This window comes from Macrosteles quadrilineatus, unplaced genomic scaffold (assembly GCF_028750875.1).
Source record: "Macrosteles quadrilineatus isolate MER2022 unplaced genomic scaffold, UCM_ALF_1.0 Scaffold_5__1_contigs__length_97177068, whole genome shotgun sequence".
Classification (NCBI taxonomy): Eukaryota; Metazoa; Arthropoda; class Insecta; order Hemiptera; family Cicadellidae; genus Macrosteles; species Macrosteles quadrilineatus.
Genome location: NW_026542598.1, coordinates 10710300 through 10727833, shown reverse-complemented (window position 1 = coordinate 10727833; position 17534 = coordinate 10710300). Strand labels below are relative to the sequence as shown.

Here is a 17534-nt window from a genome sequence, read left to right as displayed (position 1 = left end):
AGTCTCCTAGTGACCTAATCCAGGTAGAGATGGTTTTCCAGAGAGATGTGATCAAACCCAAGAATAAGCCTTTTGGGTTATACTACGTAATTCAATAATTTTACCATCTCTAACAATGTGACTAATTTTAAAAGAAAAAAAAAACATTTTTAATTTAGCCTACAACATGATTCAATCAAATTTCTCATTTAGACAAAAAGTAATAAACAAATACTACATTTTAACTTCTCAAGTACGATTTCCTAGTAACAGTATTACGTAGACTGTATTATGAACTATTACTGGCAGCCATTAAGTTCAACCTCAAAAGATGGATCGTAAAATAGCACCTTTTTAGTGTTACTGTTATCAATAAAACACTTAGAATGGAGGGCAGTGACGCAAGAGTTCTTTTTTTTACTCAATGTAGATTAACTGTAAATCGGGGAAATAACAATTGAATAAATTAGGACCAAATTAAAATTGTAACCAAATTTATTCAATGATGTAGCCTAATAAATCTCTTTTTACAATATGCACCAATTAGAAAACCACAGTTAATAAATATTCTTGTAATCCAGTCTTACAGGATCTGAAACAAAAAATAAAATAATAGATTCTTTACAAAAAAAAAGGTTTTTCCAACATTAGAAAAACAGTAAACGCTTTGTGATTTTCATTTCACCTCGCGACATACGTTAGTCAAGAACTCACCAATCGCAATAACTTGTTAAACTATGTTTTTGTTATTACTTAAAATTTTACTTTTATATTTTTTGCTAATTTCCACATTTAAAACTAACAATACTAACAAGAAAAAAAGGGAGAAAGGGAAAAACTACTGTTAAAATCCAATCTTGAATCCTAGGTATCTCAAGTGCAACAAATCTCAATAACAAGATTCAAATCCAAGATTCGCCAACAATTATTTCTAAAACTTGGCTATACATTCAACATGAAAATGGAATGTCTAGTTCTATACCTTGGTGATGAGACCCGCTGCGATGGTGGCTCCTCCCACCCTCAACATAAATCGTCCGAGCTCCTTCACGTCTCTGTACAATTCCACACAGACAGGTCGAGATGTCTCTAGCACAACCAGCGCAGACGAGTTCTTAGTCAAGCACCGGGGTCGTCGCTTTATGACCTACAACAGTGTCATTAAATTATAATCCAACTACTAGGAGGTCACAAATTGTGGATATTTATAGGCATGCACTGTGGATGCGATACTCTCTGGTGTGGATTAACGTCCGCACGAGTGATTACTACGACTATCCGCAGTACTATCCTGATAAGTAGACCAATTCGTATATACCAAGGCAAAAATATGGTTTGGATTCCACTATAAACTGTAGGTCTCACTATCAAGACTACAAGATCGCGCCACTCATCCTACACTCATCTCCATTCATACTTGGCTTAAAATACCTACTTTGTATGGTCGCCATTTCATCGAAAAGTATTAAAGTATTTTTATTATTCAGCAGCAAAAAATTCTCTTTATTCTAGGGGGAAATCGTCTGGAGTCATGGACTTGAGCTGTAAAACAAAAACAGCTGCTGATTTTAGCAAAGAAAATAATTCTGACTATATGTTAAGGTAATAAATATATAAACAGATTTTGTTCATCACATGGGTAAAATTGTGTTTGCGTTTGCACATAAACCGCCTTCTGTAAGATATACAGTGAAATGAGAAATTATTACTTGATACACTGCTTGCAAAATATGGGGATATGTTAAAGGAGATACCTCCCTTTTTTAAGCTAGAGTTATGACAATGAATGATGTTTAGTGATGTCAAAGTAAAATTAAAACAACAGTTTGGATGGACGATGGAACTTTAAAATTACCTCTCCAGAGCTTTTGTGAAGCTGAGCCACCAGTTTAGTGATGACAGCTGGCTCTGCTAGGCTTTGCTGGTGCAGCACCACCTGATTCAACAATACGGATACAGATTAAATGACATTCTAGGGTTAGAGCTTTAAAAGATATAACTAATAGATTCACAAGAATAGTAAAACTAAAATATTTCATCACCCTACTAAATTATATCTTCATAGAGTAGACTGAAGATCCTTAATTTAAAAGCTAACAAAAATATCCATAACCCGATGTTTTTTAACTCCTGCGCTGTTAGACATAGTGAAAGACTAAATTACTTAGACAATATCCGTCAGACAGCTCAGTCAAAGAAAACAATATCTTTAAAAAGACAGGTTTTCGTGTTTAAAACACCATTGGTCGTTGTGTGTTGTGTTTATTCTGATGTTAAAGTTTTTTACCAGAATAACTTAACAGGTACCTGAAGTTTACAATGGTGCTTTAACGGCAAAACATGTCCTGAACAAAGATATTGTTTTCGGCTGTCTGATGGAAATTGCAAAAGTAAATTAGTGTTACAACGTTACAACATTTTGGATGCATTTAGATATACATGTTCACTACATCATACAACCTCCCCAACTATGCACAATTGATCATTCAAATTAAATGATACAGTACGGTATTAATTAATTATAGTCTATAATATTCAACTATCATAAAATTGCAAAACATTTATAAACAAAATGAGCAGTCAAGACATGTTTAGAAAAACCTGTTAAAACAAGATATAAAAGCAGCATATAAAAAATATATGACCTAGCCACAGCCATCAGTGAAACACTAGTTATCATTTGCACAAGGCAGTTGAACAGGACATTAATCTGTGGAAATTGTGTAGGAGTCGACTTAATACAATCTTATCTTGCCGTTAATACAAATTTTCTGAGAAAACATCCATAGAACTTGCATCATTGAAAGCATCATAATGTGTTCAGAAAGCTTTTATAGCGTACTGTATAAAGAAAGGGATACAGTATTCCCAAACCGCTTTGATCAAACGTTCGTCAATACTCATGTCACAGACAAAGCTAGACAGTGACTAATCTAGGCCAGGTGCACGCATACTGGGGAAAAGTCGGATCCGACGTCCGACAACAATGCTCCAGAGAGCAATGTTGTTGGAAGGTGTCGTGTCGGACTAGTGGGTTACAGTCCATTTAAAGTCATGCAAAGTAATTTTGTCGGAAGGTGTCGGAGACTTTTCGGAAGATGTCATGTCGTACTAGTGGGTTTCCTGCTTTAGCGTGGTGCTCTCCAACGGGCCCATTGGTACATTCAACCCTGTTTGTAATATTACAGTTTTAATTACTACTGTTGAATTAGTAAAGTGTCTACTGTTCTGAACACTCACAGAGAAGCCTTTGGTGACAGGAACAGTGATGTTGAACAGCACTATCCTAGCCTCAAACTTTGAGGTGACTGGTACAGGACTGCTTGGGTCACACAACACGTAGCCCACAGCCATGTTCTGCTGGTCGTAGTTGGCGATTGTAAGACTCACACTGTCCCCAGCAAACGCTACACCTGTGTTCACCTCCTCTATGGATATTGCTGCAACAACCAAACACTAGTGATGAAACAATTGATATAACTTAATGTAACTGACGCAAATCAAAGCAGATAAAATTCTTGGGCGATTCCTACTTGTTCAAGGTATTCTGTTGAAAACTCATTTTAATCCACAACAAAAATGTCTTATCACATTGCTGCATGTGGTAGTATGTATAAGAAACATAACTCTTCATTCTGTACAGGACACAACCTGTCTCATACCACAGCTTGCCGACTTTTGAAGAGTTTACCAAAAGTTTTGCAAACCTGATATTTCATTGAACTTGGATGTTTTTCAAAAAGGTTCAATAAATAGACACTGGTCATAGTTTTGGCTTTTGTTTTGAAAGATTATTGAATGTATTCTCAGTCATCACCATCAACAAAACAAAATCCATTTTTGAAAATCATTCGGCACTAACAATACTTCTGGTCTATTTATCACAAAAAATAGGATAACACCAAACTAGCTGGCTACCTTTAGCAGTGCAGGTCTCGTTCTGAGGTAGTACCAGCAGCTTGTCTCCAGCTTGTACCATCCCAGTCTCTACTCTGCCTGCTACACAGAATCCTGAGCCTGTCCCCTTGTAAACATCGTTGACTGAGATCCTCAGAGGCTTGGCGACCGGACGCTCAGGCACCTTGAACTTGTCTGCAAATTCAAGAGGATCGTATTAAAATCCAATTTTAAGGTACACCGATAAACAGATATCCAAACAGACATTTTGTGTTGTAAAAAGGGTTATACCACCGAGCAGCACAGACAACTGATGGGAAAATTTTATGTGAGCACTGTTCAAAAGACCATGGCCAATACGGCTAGCTACTGGACCAATTTCGACAAGCTAAACGTAGTGTTTCTGATTCTCAAATAGGTAACAGTGTGTTGTTTTCTTAGTTGTATAATGTGAAAACTAAGATTAATGTACAAGTGGTGTTTGGTCAAGGTGAATTCAATGAGTGCTGTTGAATAAAAAGCGATAATCCAAAAATGTCTATCCAAAAATAATTAACTAAATAACTGCTGTTTTTGTCCTATTAGAACTGAACCAATTTAATTAATTTATTGGTTTACAGAACTCTATTTTTTTTATTACTTAATCAGTCACTTTGCTTTCCTTCGATAAATATTTACAAGTAAAATTCATCACAAATTTTTTTTAGCCCCTCACCTATAACATCCAGCAGACAAGGCCCTGTATACCACTGGCACAGAGCAGGTTCTGTAGGTTTACTGGCGAGGTTCTCTCCAGTCAAGCCACTGCAGGGGACAAACGTCACGTCCTTGTCTCTGAACCCTGCCTGCTTCAGGAACACGTTCAGTTTGGACGCAATCTCCAGGAACCGGTTCTCGTTCCAGTCCACAGTGTCGAGTTTGTTGATGGCTACTGCCAACTGGCTCACACCTATTGTGACAAACATTGACAATCAGTTGATTTGTCCTTTTGCAACAATATACATGTTAATTTGTATTGTTTTAAAGGTTGTGTAATTTTAAAATTACTATTCTATAAAACATTTGTTTCATAGCTGACGTAGATAGATCATCCTTACATAATATATCCAAACATATCCTTCCTAAACTAAAACGGACAATGAGAGAACTGTTTTGTGATTCGATAACTTGAATTAGAGCACTCACCGAGTGACCGCACTAGCAGCGCATGTTCCCTCGTCTGTCCCCCAGACTCAAAGCCAGTCTCAAACTCTCCTCTGGTAGCGTCCACCACCAACAGCGCCACATCTGCCTGCGCCGCGCCAGTGATCATGTTGGGTATGAAGTCTTTGTGTCCCGGTGCATCCAGTAGAGTCACGACCTTGGAGTCCGTCTCCAGCTGAGACTGGCCCACGTCCATTGTAATGCCTCTTGTCCTGCACAGTCAAACCATAGATAAAACATACTCCCTTAGTAGATTTCTCATCCTAATGGAACAGCTGAAGACAATTTTATTTTTTTTGTTCCTTCCAATGTCGCTAGGATTGTGTTTTTGTTTACAATTTGTTTCTTGTTATTTCAGTCATTCAAAGCCTCGTTTAACCAAATAGAACAGTCTAATCACAGATAATAACTTATCCCCTAGCTTAACTCCTAACTTCAGACTGAACGTAGGGGTTGCGGCATTATCATTTAGATAAAATCCATTAGTGATTTGGCGGGATTTGAACCCAAGACCTCAGGGACCAAAGTCCCACACTCTACCAGCTTTGACTTATTATCTTGTCTAAAGCTTTTCTGAAATAAGTTAGTTTATTAATAAGGCCTACACTAAAGATAAAATGAGTTCTGAATAATTACTCCTTAACATATTCTTTTCAGAATCAAGATTGATTTCTTCAGTATATTAATTGATTTTTCACAGAATCAAAAGTGATTTTTTTGCTCTGAACTAATCCTTCTTGCGATTAAAATGTATTGCTCTAGATTACACGAGATACCTATGGGATTTGAAAGGTTTACCGTTTGAAAATGGTTGAACGAACACCAACGTGTCAAAAAACGCTCAAGTTTAATAGGAACCAAAGCATAGGAAAGGCATACATTCTATTGACACATATACAAAAGGTATATTTACAATGCAACTGTCTGTTTAATGTAGACATTATTAAACACCTAAAAAAATACATTGGCTATTTTATATATATAATGGTTTTGGATCCTAAGCAACACCTTCCTCTTAAAGACCATCCAAACTGACCTCACAACCTATAGACAATGTCATTTCGTTTGGTTTATAATATTATAATGATATGAAAAAATGTATATTTTTGTTTGAACAGTTACAAAGTCTAACCTTTCTTCTCCAGTCTCGTCCAGTATCCAGGCGTACATGAAGCTTTGTTTTCCCACCTTCTTGCTCTCCTGCTCATACTTGTGCATCAGTTTCTGATTCACTCTTCCAAGTCTGTACAGTAGGTGTCCCATCAGGGTGCTTTTGCCTGGAAACTCCCAGAAATCAATATTTGTATGGATGTTATCTTAATTGTTTCTAACATAATTTCTATTTAGTTAGTACGGTAACTAAATGAATATCAATGTTATTGTCAAATAGGCTTATTGTCAAATGTTATTGTCAAGTCACTTAAGATACCTCATTCGGAAATGGTGAGGAGATTAGGGGTCACAAAAACATGGGTAGCAGCAAACCCTATCTATCTTTATTGACTCTAATACTTTTCTTTCAAAGTAATTGTTGGAGGTAGCAATGATTTTCACTCCCTCAAAGGAGTGTTTAAGCTATGTGGAGCTGGCCCAGGTATCAGCCACTCCCTGATTAGAAACATTCCAGAAAGGCCAGAAACCTACAACATTACGGAGCGTTCTACAAGACCACATACCTTCGCCACCCCCACCCCAATATAACCCATGACAACGTGCACAACCGTCTTCAGTTGAATAGTTTGCCCCAAAGATAGCTGCTACACATCTTAAACGTCAGCCTTTAGTTTAACTCTTTCAACGATGCAATCACCACTCAAAGACCTGATTTAATAATATGCCGTGATCGTGGAAGCTTGAAGCCTGTCATTTGGATAAACTTTATTTAGTCTAACTTATTGTGTTATTTTGTATTGCTTAGGTATCAGGTATCACACACCTGCATCTACATGGCCAATCGTGACCATGTGAAGTTGTTCTTTGCTGTCTCCTCGGAACTTCTTCCATTCCTCAGCAGGATTGTTTTTCCTAAACAGTAAACATGTATCTAGTATGAATAGGCATTTATTGTTGTCTTCAAACAATTTATATTTATTATCATGACTCACCTTTAAACTACATTATAACCTCACTAACTCGACACCCAGTAACTCAACAGTCTGATCAACTTGACAGTCAACAGATGATAGGGAGCACGTAAAAAAGGCAATTCTTTCAGAACATTAAGTTTTAATTATTTTTGAATATTGGACATTTTTCTTTAAAGATTTTTTACTTAATATGTAAAATACTCATGTAGGTAATAAATTTATATGTAAAAATTAGTCTGTTATGTATTCATTTATTAAAACCCTTTTAAAATGTCAATTCTTTACATTACTTCACAGCCTCTAGGTCCACAAATTTTTGAGTTAGTGCGTACTGTACTTTAAAAATGCACAGGAAAAATTCGGAGGAAAATAAGTGTTCTCAAATTACTATGCAAAAGTGAAATAAATGACAGTATTCTTTTTTGCGCCGCTCCACCAATCACATTTTTCAAATTTTTTGTAAGGAAAATAGTTGAATCACTTCAGTGAAAAAACTGTTTAGTATCCAACTAAACCTACTTCAAGATTCAAGATTTCTTTATTCAATATATAAGATTCAAGATTTCTTTATTCAATATATAACATATAGGCTATAAAACATACATGTATCTGAAAAGAGTCAAAATCTATATACAAATCATAGACATTAAAACATAAATCTGCGCAAATGTCTATTATGAAAATATACTTATAAATATACTTATTTGTTGTGTTATTATTACTTTTTATTTTATAGACTCAAGCTAGGTTAAATAGTTTTTACCTAGTAAGATATTCCGTGCAAGCTTTGTAAGTCATAGAATAAATGTGAACATAATTGAATCGAGCTTTCAACAGTGTCATGCAGCTGTCAATTACTGATTGCTGTTGAATCTGAAATTTTTTTTAAACCAAGCCAAACTAAAAGTGTAACATTCTTATCTATTGCCTCTTTTGTAAATCTATTTATAGTATCAATTAAAAGAGGAGTTATAATTTTGAAAATTAGCTCACTCTATGAGAGGCTCATTACACTGAGTGCTGTTTAAATAAAAAATGGCTATACCTGGTGAATATGAAAAATAATAAACCAAAAAATAATAAATAATCTATACTATTATAAAGAAGAGGTGGTGTCTGTGTGTGTGTTTGTATGAGCTAATCTCAAAAACTACTGGTCGGATCGGGCTGAAATTTGGCATGATGATAGCTCACATTCCCGATTAACATATAGGCATATTTTTATCCCAAAAATCCTTCGGGGCTCCGCCCCAGTGGCTCTGGAGTTTCCCATGTTAACCTTATGAGAAATGGAATTAATGAATCTTAACAGCTGTTTCAATTAAACAAGTTGGTTCTGTTCTATGATGTTCAATAGCATTAAAAGTTACAAGGATTACCAACAGGGTGCAGCACTAGCACTATTATTTCTTTTACATTTTTGACAACAGCAAAAGGTGAGTGAGCGTAGCGAACGAACTTCAACCTGGAGGCGAGTGAGCGTAGCGAACGAGCTAACCTGAAGGCAAGTGAGCGTAGCGAACGAGCTAACCTGAAGGAAAGTGAGCGCAGCGAACGAGCTCCAACCTAAAGGTGAGTGAGCGTAGCGAACGAACTTCGTCAAAAAGAACCGAAATTTCTTAAACCATGTCCTCACTCATAACTGCTATAAGCATTTGATACTTATATGCCAACCCCGTACGAAGGACGGGTACTCTGCTAGTAATAAATAAATAATAAATAAATAATAATAAAAAATAATAATAAAAAATAAACCAAGTTAATAATTGCAATGTTATTTTATTTTAAAAACGGATACTTCATGGTAATATTATAGAGAGAGCAATAGCTTGAATTGTTAAATTTCTATTATTTTGCTCTATAGAACAACAAATCTATGCTATCTATGTTATCTATGTTAATCTATGGATTAGCTTGAATTGTTAAATTTCTATTATTTTGCTCTATAGAACAACAAATCTATGCTATCTATGTTATCTATGTTAATCTATGGATTAGCTTGAATTGTTAAATTTCTATTATTTTGCTCTATAGAACAACAAATCTATGCTATCTATGTTATCTATGTTAATCTATGGATTAGCTTGAATTGTTAAATTTCTATTATTTTGCTCAATAGAACAACAAGCTCTATGGATTAAAGGTAAATTTCATATGAGCAGTAGGCAACTTCATTGTACCAGTGAGAACTGTTCTCTCACCTAGATGGAGTTTTATTGTCTGTGTCTATGTTGCTCTTTATCTTCCTCTGCACCTCAGGACTTGTGCCTGGGGTTTTCTCACACGGTGACTGAGATCTTGGCGTTCCATCGCTAGGTTTCAATCCACTCTCACCTGTACAGTTTCACGATGTACTATATGATTTTTTATGTATACAAAATATCACGGTTGCATTGCATTCCTTCTCTTCCTTTTTCAAACAAAAAAGATTATTCATTGCTTTTCATTTATTTATCTATACTTCTATACTATTATATAAAAATCTAATGGTGTCTGTCTGTATGTGTATTACTAATAGGTGCAAAAACTACTGAACCAACTGGGCTTAAATTTTACAAAAATATAACTACCATACCAAGGACCATTATAGGACTATTCACATTTCGATACTGACCGTAGGCTTTGCCCCTTTGGCTTTAAAAGTTCTGAGTTGAACATTTTAAAAGTAAATATTGATTGGTCTCCATGGCTGTGATGAGAACACTAACAATGTTTGTTTACATTTGCTTTGACATTTAATATAAACAAGAAGAACTGCTAAACTGCATATTTCACAGTTTCAGACAGCTGATACAAAGAAATTAAATATAATATTTTCCATAAATATGAGGTAGGTTTATTTTAATCTAACCTTTTATCATGGATTATTTATTCTAAAACTATGTCAATGATTATAGAAAAACAAATTTATAACCGTTGCTGTATCAACTCCGGCTCTGCTTTGGATTTTTTAAAGCGTCTTAAGTTAATAATCTTAAGTGAAAATAATGTTATTGGTATGTTTTCATGGAAACAGTATGAAAATTACAATGTATAGATGTTTAGTATGAATTTGGAGGCTACTTTAAATAAATTCTAACTGCTTCACATGTGTTAGATTAACTTAACATATCTTGCACATCACATTGTTTTATTATATGTATATTTAGGTAAATTAAGTTATTGTGTTTTGCTAAACCTATGCTTAAATTAAACTAAAGAATATAACTAAATTGTCGTTGATTTTTGTTTTCTAAAATAGAGAAACTAAAAAGGTATGATAGTATCAATGATTTTAAATTTCACTCTTTTCAATCATTATAATAACTTGTTGAATTAATTATAACAAATTAAAATTATTTCATGATTAGATGAAAAAATGAAATGAAATAAAAAATTCTTCTTTATTTTTCAGGCCAAGTTAGGGCCACATGGTCGTTTCTTACACTATGTAATGTACAGTGTAAATGTAAACCCACACTGTAAATAAAACATGTGATTGAAATTTTTTTTGATTTTCTGTTTATATTTTGTTGTTATTTTTATTTTATTTATTTATTTATTTATTTATTTATTTTGTCATCATCATGGCCTTATGGGACCCCTGTTAATTTTTTGAAGTTTTCAAATTCATTTTTTGAGCTTTTTTTGAGCCTGATTTGCTACTGATCAAGATGGCAGATTGGAGTCTCAGACTTATCTTTTATAACTGATAAAAGTAGTAGTGGTGCTGCTATCCATGTTTTTGCTTGGCAAAGAAAAGCAGTAAGGATTTTGGCCAATTTACCTTATCAAGATGACTGTAAGCAATGCTTTATTAACTACAATATAATGGCTGTCCCTTGCTTTTTTAAATTTCAAAATCTTGTACATGTAAAGGAAAATCAGAGTGACTTTATATCTTTTGACAAGGTCCATGATTATAACACCAGAAGAGCACAAGATATTGTCCCACCCTATTCTAGATTGCGGAAAACAATAGTCATCCACAAATATCAACAAATTAAGTGTTTTAATAAATTGCCACAAGAGATCAGAATCCTCGAAATTCAACAATTTAAATCAAACTGTAAAGCTGGTTTATAAGTAGGTAAAGCTTTTTATTCTGTTGATGAATTTTTTGCATATAAATTTTAATTTAATCTGTTATGAGCTTTAATTCAGCGATGCTTTGGTGAGTAGTTGTAGTTAATTTATTGTTAATTTTCATAGTTTATATTAATTTGTTGCTGAATGTTATTTCTTTGTTATGTTCTATTCTGTTATATCTGTTAGTCTGACAAGTACATTTTACTATTTCTTTTTATACTGCATATTACTGTATTTCTATGTTCTTTGACGTTGTCTATAGCAATGTAATGTTGAAAAATGAAAATAAATGGATTCTGATTCTGATCGTTTTATACTTTGTTGTCAAGTAGTTTAAGAGGGCATGAATAATTTTTTCAAATTCTTATTCTACTAAACATCGGATGTGTTCAACTAGTTTAGTACCTGTATCATCAGTCTTGTTGATCTGGAAGCCCTTGACTACGGAGACAGGTTTGGAGGGAGCCACCACACTGATGGTGGGGGTAGTGTCAGTTGTAGCGACCGGAGGTGGAGCAGCAGCATTGTCTTCTACAAAACATGTGGAGCTGTCAGCAAACTTCATTTATCACACACATAGTGTGTCTTAGGATGATAACAGCTGAGAGGTTAAAGTACTCATCTTAAAAAAAGTCTTGTGTTTTGGCAGTAGTACCCTAGTTCACTCTAAAATGTTGGCCACGTGTGAACAGGTTCTCGTTCAACTTGCCTGGCCTACGACAATTCCACAACCACGTAATGACAATTGGCTAAGACAATTGTCTCGCCTACTGGCATCGTGTAAACCCGACTTAAGCATGTATATTTTATTATAACTTCATTTAAGAAATGTTACATTATTCATGTATACTACTATTCATGTACTTGGTGAATAAAGATAATTTGAGTTGAATTGAAACTAGAAAATGTGTTGTGTTATTGTATGTGTTTTTTGTAAAATAATGAACAACAGGCCGATCATCTTGAGCAGGAGTGTCGACGAATCGCTGCTTGACGTTTGGATGAACTTCAGCGAACTGCAATTCCTCAAACCTCTGAAGTCACCATGTCTGCGGATTTTTTTATATTCACGATATGAACCGTTGACGTGGCATCAATGCAAACGACGTGTGTCCGAACTGCTCCGCGGTCAAAGAGTAGTTCCTCAACATCTAAACTGATCCAGAAATCTGGTAGTTAGAAAATGAGGTCGCTTGAATCATCCAGTTTGATCTGCTATGCGTTGGGGATGGCCTCTAATCCCCGTAGCCTACAGGTAGCCTTAAACGCACTATTCCATAGCATTTTATTATTGCTGCCTATTATAAATTAAAAACGTCAAAAAACTATGAGCTTTCAGTTTATATAAGTGTACAGTTACCGGTATGTCAGTGGTTAATCTTAAAACAAAATGTTATTACTCAAGTCACGGTACTGTAAATGATCTAAAATGCTATGATCTAGGAAACTGGTGTAACTAGACACACATAAGACAGTTGATAATATTTCAGCGATTAATTGTTTTTGGTTTGTAATAAAACCATTTTTGTAAATGATAAAATGTGTCTTATCAAACCGAGCAAGGTTCGTTCCCCCGGTACTTTTATCATAAAATATAGCATCTTTTAGGTCACATCAAAATATCATAGTATAAACAGAAAGCGCTAAGGAAATTGAATTTTGCAGCTGTAAGTGGTTCATTCAACTATGTTCTATTTGAATAAAAATTTGCAACAGATAGTCTATTTCACCCTATAAAAAATAGCCAGTATAAATAGTAAATTCTTTTACTGTTATTAAGATCATGAGAACTTTCACATTACACAGTTCCGGCGACAGCAGAGAACTGTGCCATCTTGCAGCCATCCTCTGCCACTTAACCGGATGGTTATTGCCGCTTGGGCGTTTGTCAGAGATGCATGTAGTTATATTAGAGCTTGAAGCGGTTTTTAATCTAATAAGACTAACATTTGCCACCAGCCCTTCTAAATAGGACACTGTTTATGTGTATAGTGATTGTTGTGTGTACCATTTCATCATTTTCAGTGTCTTTCATCATATTTTGATATTGCTATGTTCAATGTAGTCACCGAAGTATTAATCAACCTAATCAAATCCAAATAAGTTCTAAAATTTTGAATTCTTACATAGCTAGGATTGTAAAAAGAATGTCTGGCGAGATTTATTAATCTTGAAACAATCCATTTTCTTCTCGCCTTTGGTTTATTGGATGGTCCATTGAAGACTACACCTTGGATTTTACAACGTCAAAACTGCCATAAAACCAACGGATCATTGCTTGTTGGCAAACTAGGAATTGCAAACACATTTACCTCGCCAATACAGTCAAAAACCATGTAGTATAAAGGAAACATCAGCACAGTTGTACGTGTTTAACCGGACAGCGAGAGCATTAGATAGGATGTCTACATCAGTACTACAGTAGACTTCCTCTTATCCGGACTCCTCGGGACCGAGGACAGTCCGGATTATTGTTTATCGGATTAAACCGACGTCCCCAAAAACTCGTAAATGCAAATTGTTTAAATGCGTATTTGACTTAAAATTTAGGAAAGCATTGTATTTAGACACTTGATCACTGGTCTCAAATCTTTCACACGAGAATGGTCGTTTCATTACCACCCACTTCCAGCCGGTTCAACCGATGTGCTAAAAAAATTGTCCGGTTAGAGATGTCATTTCCACCGAGTGTATTCCGGTTAAACCAATGTCCAATAAATCTCTCTGAAATAAAGAGAAACACAAATTGTAAAAAACACGGCCTCTACAGTGCACTGGACGGAACTAACAATAAAGCTGTCTTCAGCTGATCCATAAGGATGAGAAATCTACTAACGGAGTATGTTTTATCCATGGTATCAGGAAAACATAAAAATCAACACACTCAAGCATTACAGGCTGCATTAATGTATCTTAAAATAACCAACAGCTGATCCAAAATAAAAAGATGATACATTTCTAAGGAATAGTTATTTGTGTAACTAGTGGGCAAAGTGGCACTTTGCTGCACATGAGAGCAATGTTTACGGAATGATCTCGAGTGCAGCAAAGGCCTTTTGCACTAGTGTTACACATTATATTTTTCCTACAGTCGTACGTTGGAATCCTGATGTGCGGCAAAGTATAAACCGTACGGCAAAGTATAAATATGCAGCAATTAGCAGCTTTCTGTACTATAAACAGTACAAGGAAGCCAACTTTGTCGGGTTACTGTAGGAAAACAATGTTTAATTATGGTTTAATACTCACATCTTAACAATCATCACACAAACTCATCCTAATGATTAACCCATAATAAAGGTTTGTTTAAACTTGTTTAAAAACAATGATACATTTGTATCTATATACATAAAAGGCAAAGCCCTCACTGACTCACTGACCCACTGACACACTCATCACTAATTCTCCCACTTCCCATTTACCTAGGAGGCTGAAATTTGGTACACCGATTCTTTAGGCATTAAATAGAAAAACTAAGCTGTTTTTATTCTGATCGGACTCTCGGGCTACGCCCCAGTGGCTCTGGAGTTTCCCATGTTAACCTTATGAGTTCTCATATTTAAATGGAATTAATGAATTTTAACAGCTGTTTCAATTAAACATGTTGGTTCTGTTCTATGATGTTCAATAGCATTAAAGTTACAAGGATTACCAACAGGGTGCAGCACTATTATTTCTTTTACATTTATGACAACAGCTAATTTGCAACCAAAAGGTGAGTGAGCGTAGCGAACGAACTTCAACTTGGAGGCGAGTTAGCGTAGCGAACGAGCTAACCTGAAGGCAAGTGAGCGCAGCGAACGAGCTCCAACCAGGACGTGATTGAGCCATGCGAACGAGCTCACTTATGAAGTTAAACGGAGCAAAGCCCGTGGGTACAGCTAGTGCAATATTATTTCTTTATAAAGACTTTTTGACAGATTTCACAAGACAATTAATTGGTTCTCTCCATGTCTTTTGTCAAAGCCACAAAAAATATGTTAATTCTGTAAACTGTCAAATTTTTTATGATTTCTTACCTACTTTGCAATTATAAAAACTATTTCTGTATAATAACATTGTCAATGATAATACTTAAGTTGTCAAAAGATACTAACTTTAGCCACAAAATATTTTACTTTCATCACTTTTTGTACTTACTAAGAAATATATTAAGAAATCTGGAGTGAAGTAAGGTCATGCACATATTGTCTTTCATTACTAGTACGCAGTACTGTATATAAACATCTAACTGGTGTTTGCTATCAAGTGAGTCAACTTCTGATAAATTTCCCCATAAATCTGTATACCTTCATGGTGCAACTTCAATGGCATAGATCTTCCAAGAATTACACCATATGTTTGACGAGATTTAAAAAAAAAAATTATAAATAAAAAACGTTTTCAAACAAAAGGTTTTTAAACGCCCTAAAAAGTAGAAAATAATTTACAAATAATTTATAAATATGTTGAGAGAGTATAAATACTTGTACGATTTAAAACGAAAAACGTTGGGTGCATGCAATTAATTGATAATAATACATTAGTTCAGTAGGTGAAGGTAATTGTAAACTATCTATTGCATGCGCCCCACGTTTTTTGTTTTAAATCGTACAAGTATTTATACTCTCTCAACATATTTATAAATTATTTGTAAATTATTTTCTACTTTTTAGGGCGTTTAAAAACCTTTGTTTGAAAAAGTTTTTTATTTATAAATTATTTTATACTTTTTAGTTTTAATGTGTGTGCATGTTAAATCTATTTCAAGCGTCTATATCAGATTAAGACAGAGGCATGTGGGAAATCTGAGGTTTATTTGAGTTTCTTTGCATATAATTATGTATTAGATTGCATGTATGGCCTACCTACTAACTATAAATATATCAATCTATTTGATTTATTGTTTACTTTATAGAATACTAAATAAATAACAAATGACATTATTAACAAACTCCTTTATATCTGCAATCAGATTGTTTATCTTTATTTTGAAATGTTTGTTTGTATAAAGAATCTCTTGGGAGGTATTTACTCAGGGGAGGTATAGAAGAGGCTACGATGACAGCTGTGGGCTTCTTATTAGCTGAGGGAACGCCATTACCGTAACAATACGATCTGTAGCCATCGGCCTCGGTGGACTAGTGGTTAGCGTGCCGGTCTGATACGCTGAAGGTCCCGGGTTCGAATCCTGCTGATAGCATTAACTTTTTGTCCAAGATTTTTTCATTATCAGCAAGTTTGGTTGGTTTGGTTCGGTTATGACATTTTAATTTTATTATTAAGTCATTAAAAAATTTTAATTGAGCAATTTCTAGTTTTATTAAATTAATAAACAGAATTATTATTTTTTTTCTATTACTAAACTTTCGTTATATTATTTCATTATCAGCAAGTTTGGTTAGTTCGGTTAGGTTATGATAGTTTAATTTTATAATTAAAAAATAATAAAATTGAATTTGAAACATTTATAATTTTATTTTATGAACAGAACTATTTTTGCGATTAGTAAACCTTCATTGCCAAAGTGCTCTCTACTACAGCGCTGTTCACGGAGGAATTTTGAACTAATGCCTCAATCGTACCTCCCCTAAGTCAGACCCCTCTTGGGATCAGAACCTGTACCTCTTAACCTCTGCTTTTTGAACTGTCAAATTTAAGTATTTACAGCTGACATAAATTAGTTGATATATTTACATCCTTTCAAAATGTAAACATGAAAAATTTGGAAGCCCATGGGGCGTAGCCCAAGGGAAATATGAAAATAATTAAATGATATAATATCGCATTGTCATGCATTTGTGAGCTATGTTTCAAATTTCAAGGCTCTAGCTTATCGGTTACATCGTTTAAAATTGATATCAAAATTTGTAGGAAAGCGAGCTAATAAAAACAAGCCCATGGGGCGTAGCCCGAAAGGAAATATGAAAATTAAATGATATAATATTAATATTGCAATGTCATCCATTTGTGAGCTATGTTTCAAATTTCAACTCTCTAGCTCATCGGGAAGTATCAAAATTTGCAAGAAATTGATTTAATAAAAACAAGCCCATGGGGCGTAGCCCAAGGGAAATATGAAAATTAAATTGTATAATATTGCATTGTCTTCCATTTGTGAGATATGTTTCAAGTTTCAAGTCCCTAGCTCATCGGGAAGTTAGTATAAAATCAGTTGCAAAATTTGTAGCGGACAAGAAAGCGACCTAATAAAAACGTTTTAAAAAACTGCTTAAGTGTAGTAGTTCAAACACTTTAATTTTAGTAATACCCCCGCCGCAGCAAACCTGCCGACTAAGCGAATTTCCATTTGTCTGAATT

At 34.6% G+C, this 17534-nt stretch overlaps 1 protein-coding gene across 1 annotated transcript in view; it reads right to left on the bottom strand.

Moving 5' to 3' along the window:
* Nucleotides 1-467: 467 nt before the first annotated feature.
* The window catches only part of LOC128993983 (protein HBS1), a 53206-nt gene continuing 36139 nt past the window's right edge, over nucleotides 468-17534 (bottom strand). The window contains exons 6-16 of the mRNA XM_054418144.1: nucleotides 11640-11765; nucleotides 9368-9500; nucleotides 7016-7104; nucleotides 6212-6356; nucleotides 5062-5291; nucleotides 4592-4825; nucleotides 3898-4071; nucleotides 3220-3419; nucleotides 1835-1915; nucleotides 962-1126; nucleotides 468-571 (exon numbers count right to left, since the gene is read on the bottom strand). Coding sequence (XP_054274119.1) covers nucleotides 563-571; nucleotides 962-1126; nucleotides 1835-1915; nucleotides 3220-3419; nucleotides 3898-4071; nucleotides 4592-4825; nucleotides 5062-5291; nucleotides 6212-6356; nucleotides 7016-7104; nucleotides 9368-9500; nucleotides 11640-11765 — 1586 coding nt within the window. The 3' untranslated portion in view covers nucleotides 468-562. The remainder of the gene's footprint in view (nucleotides 572-961; nucleotides 1127-1834; nucleotides 1916-3219; nucleotides 3420-3897; nucleotides 4072-4591; nucleotides 4826-5061; nucleotides 5292-6211; nucleotides 6357-7015; nucleotides 7105-9367; nucleotides 9501-11639; nucleotides 11766-17534) is intronic.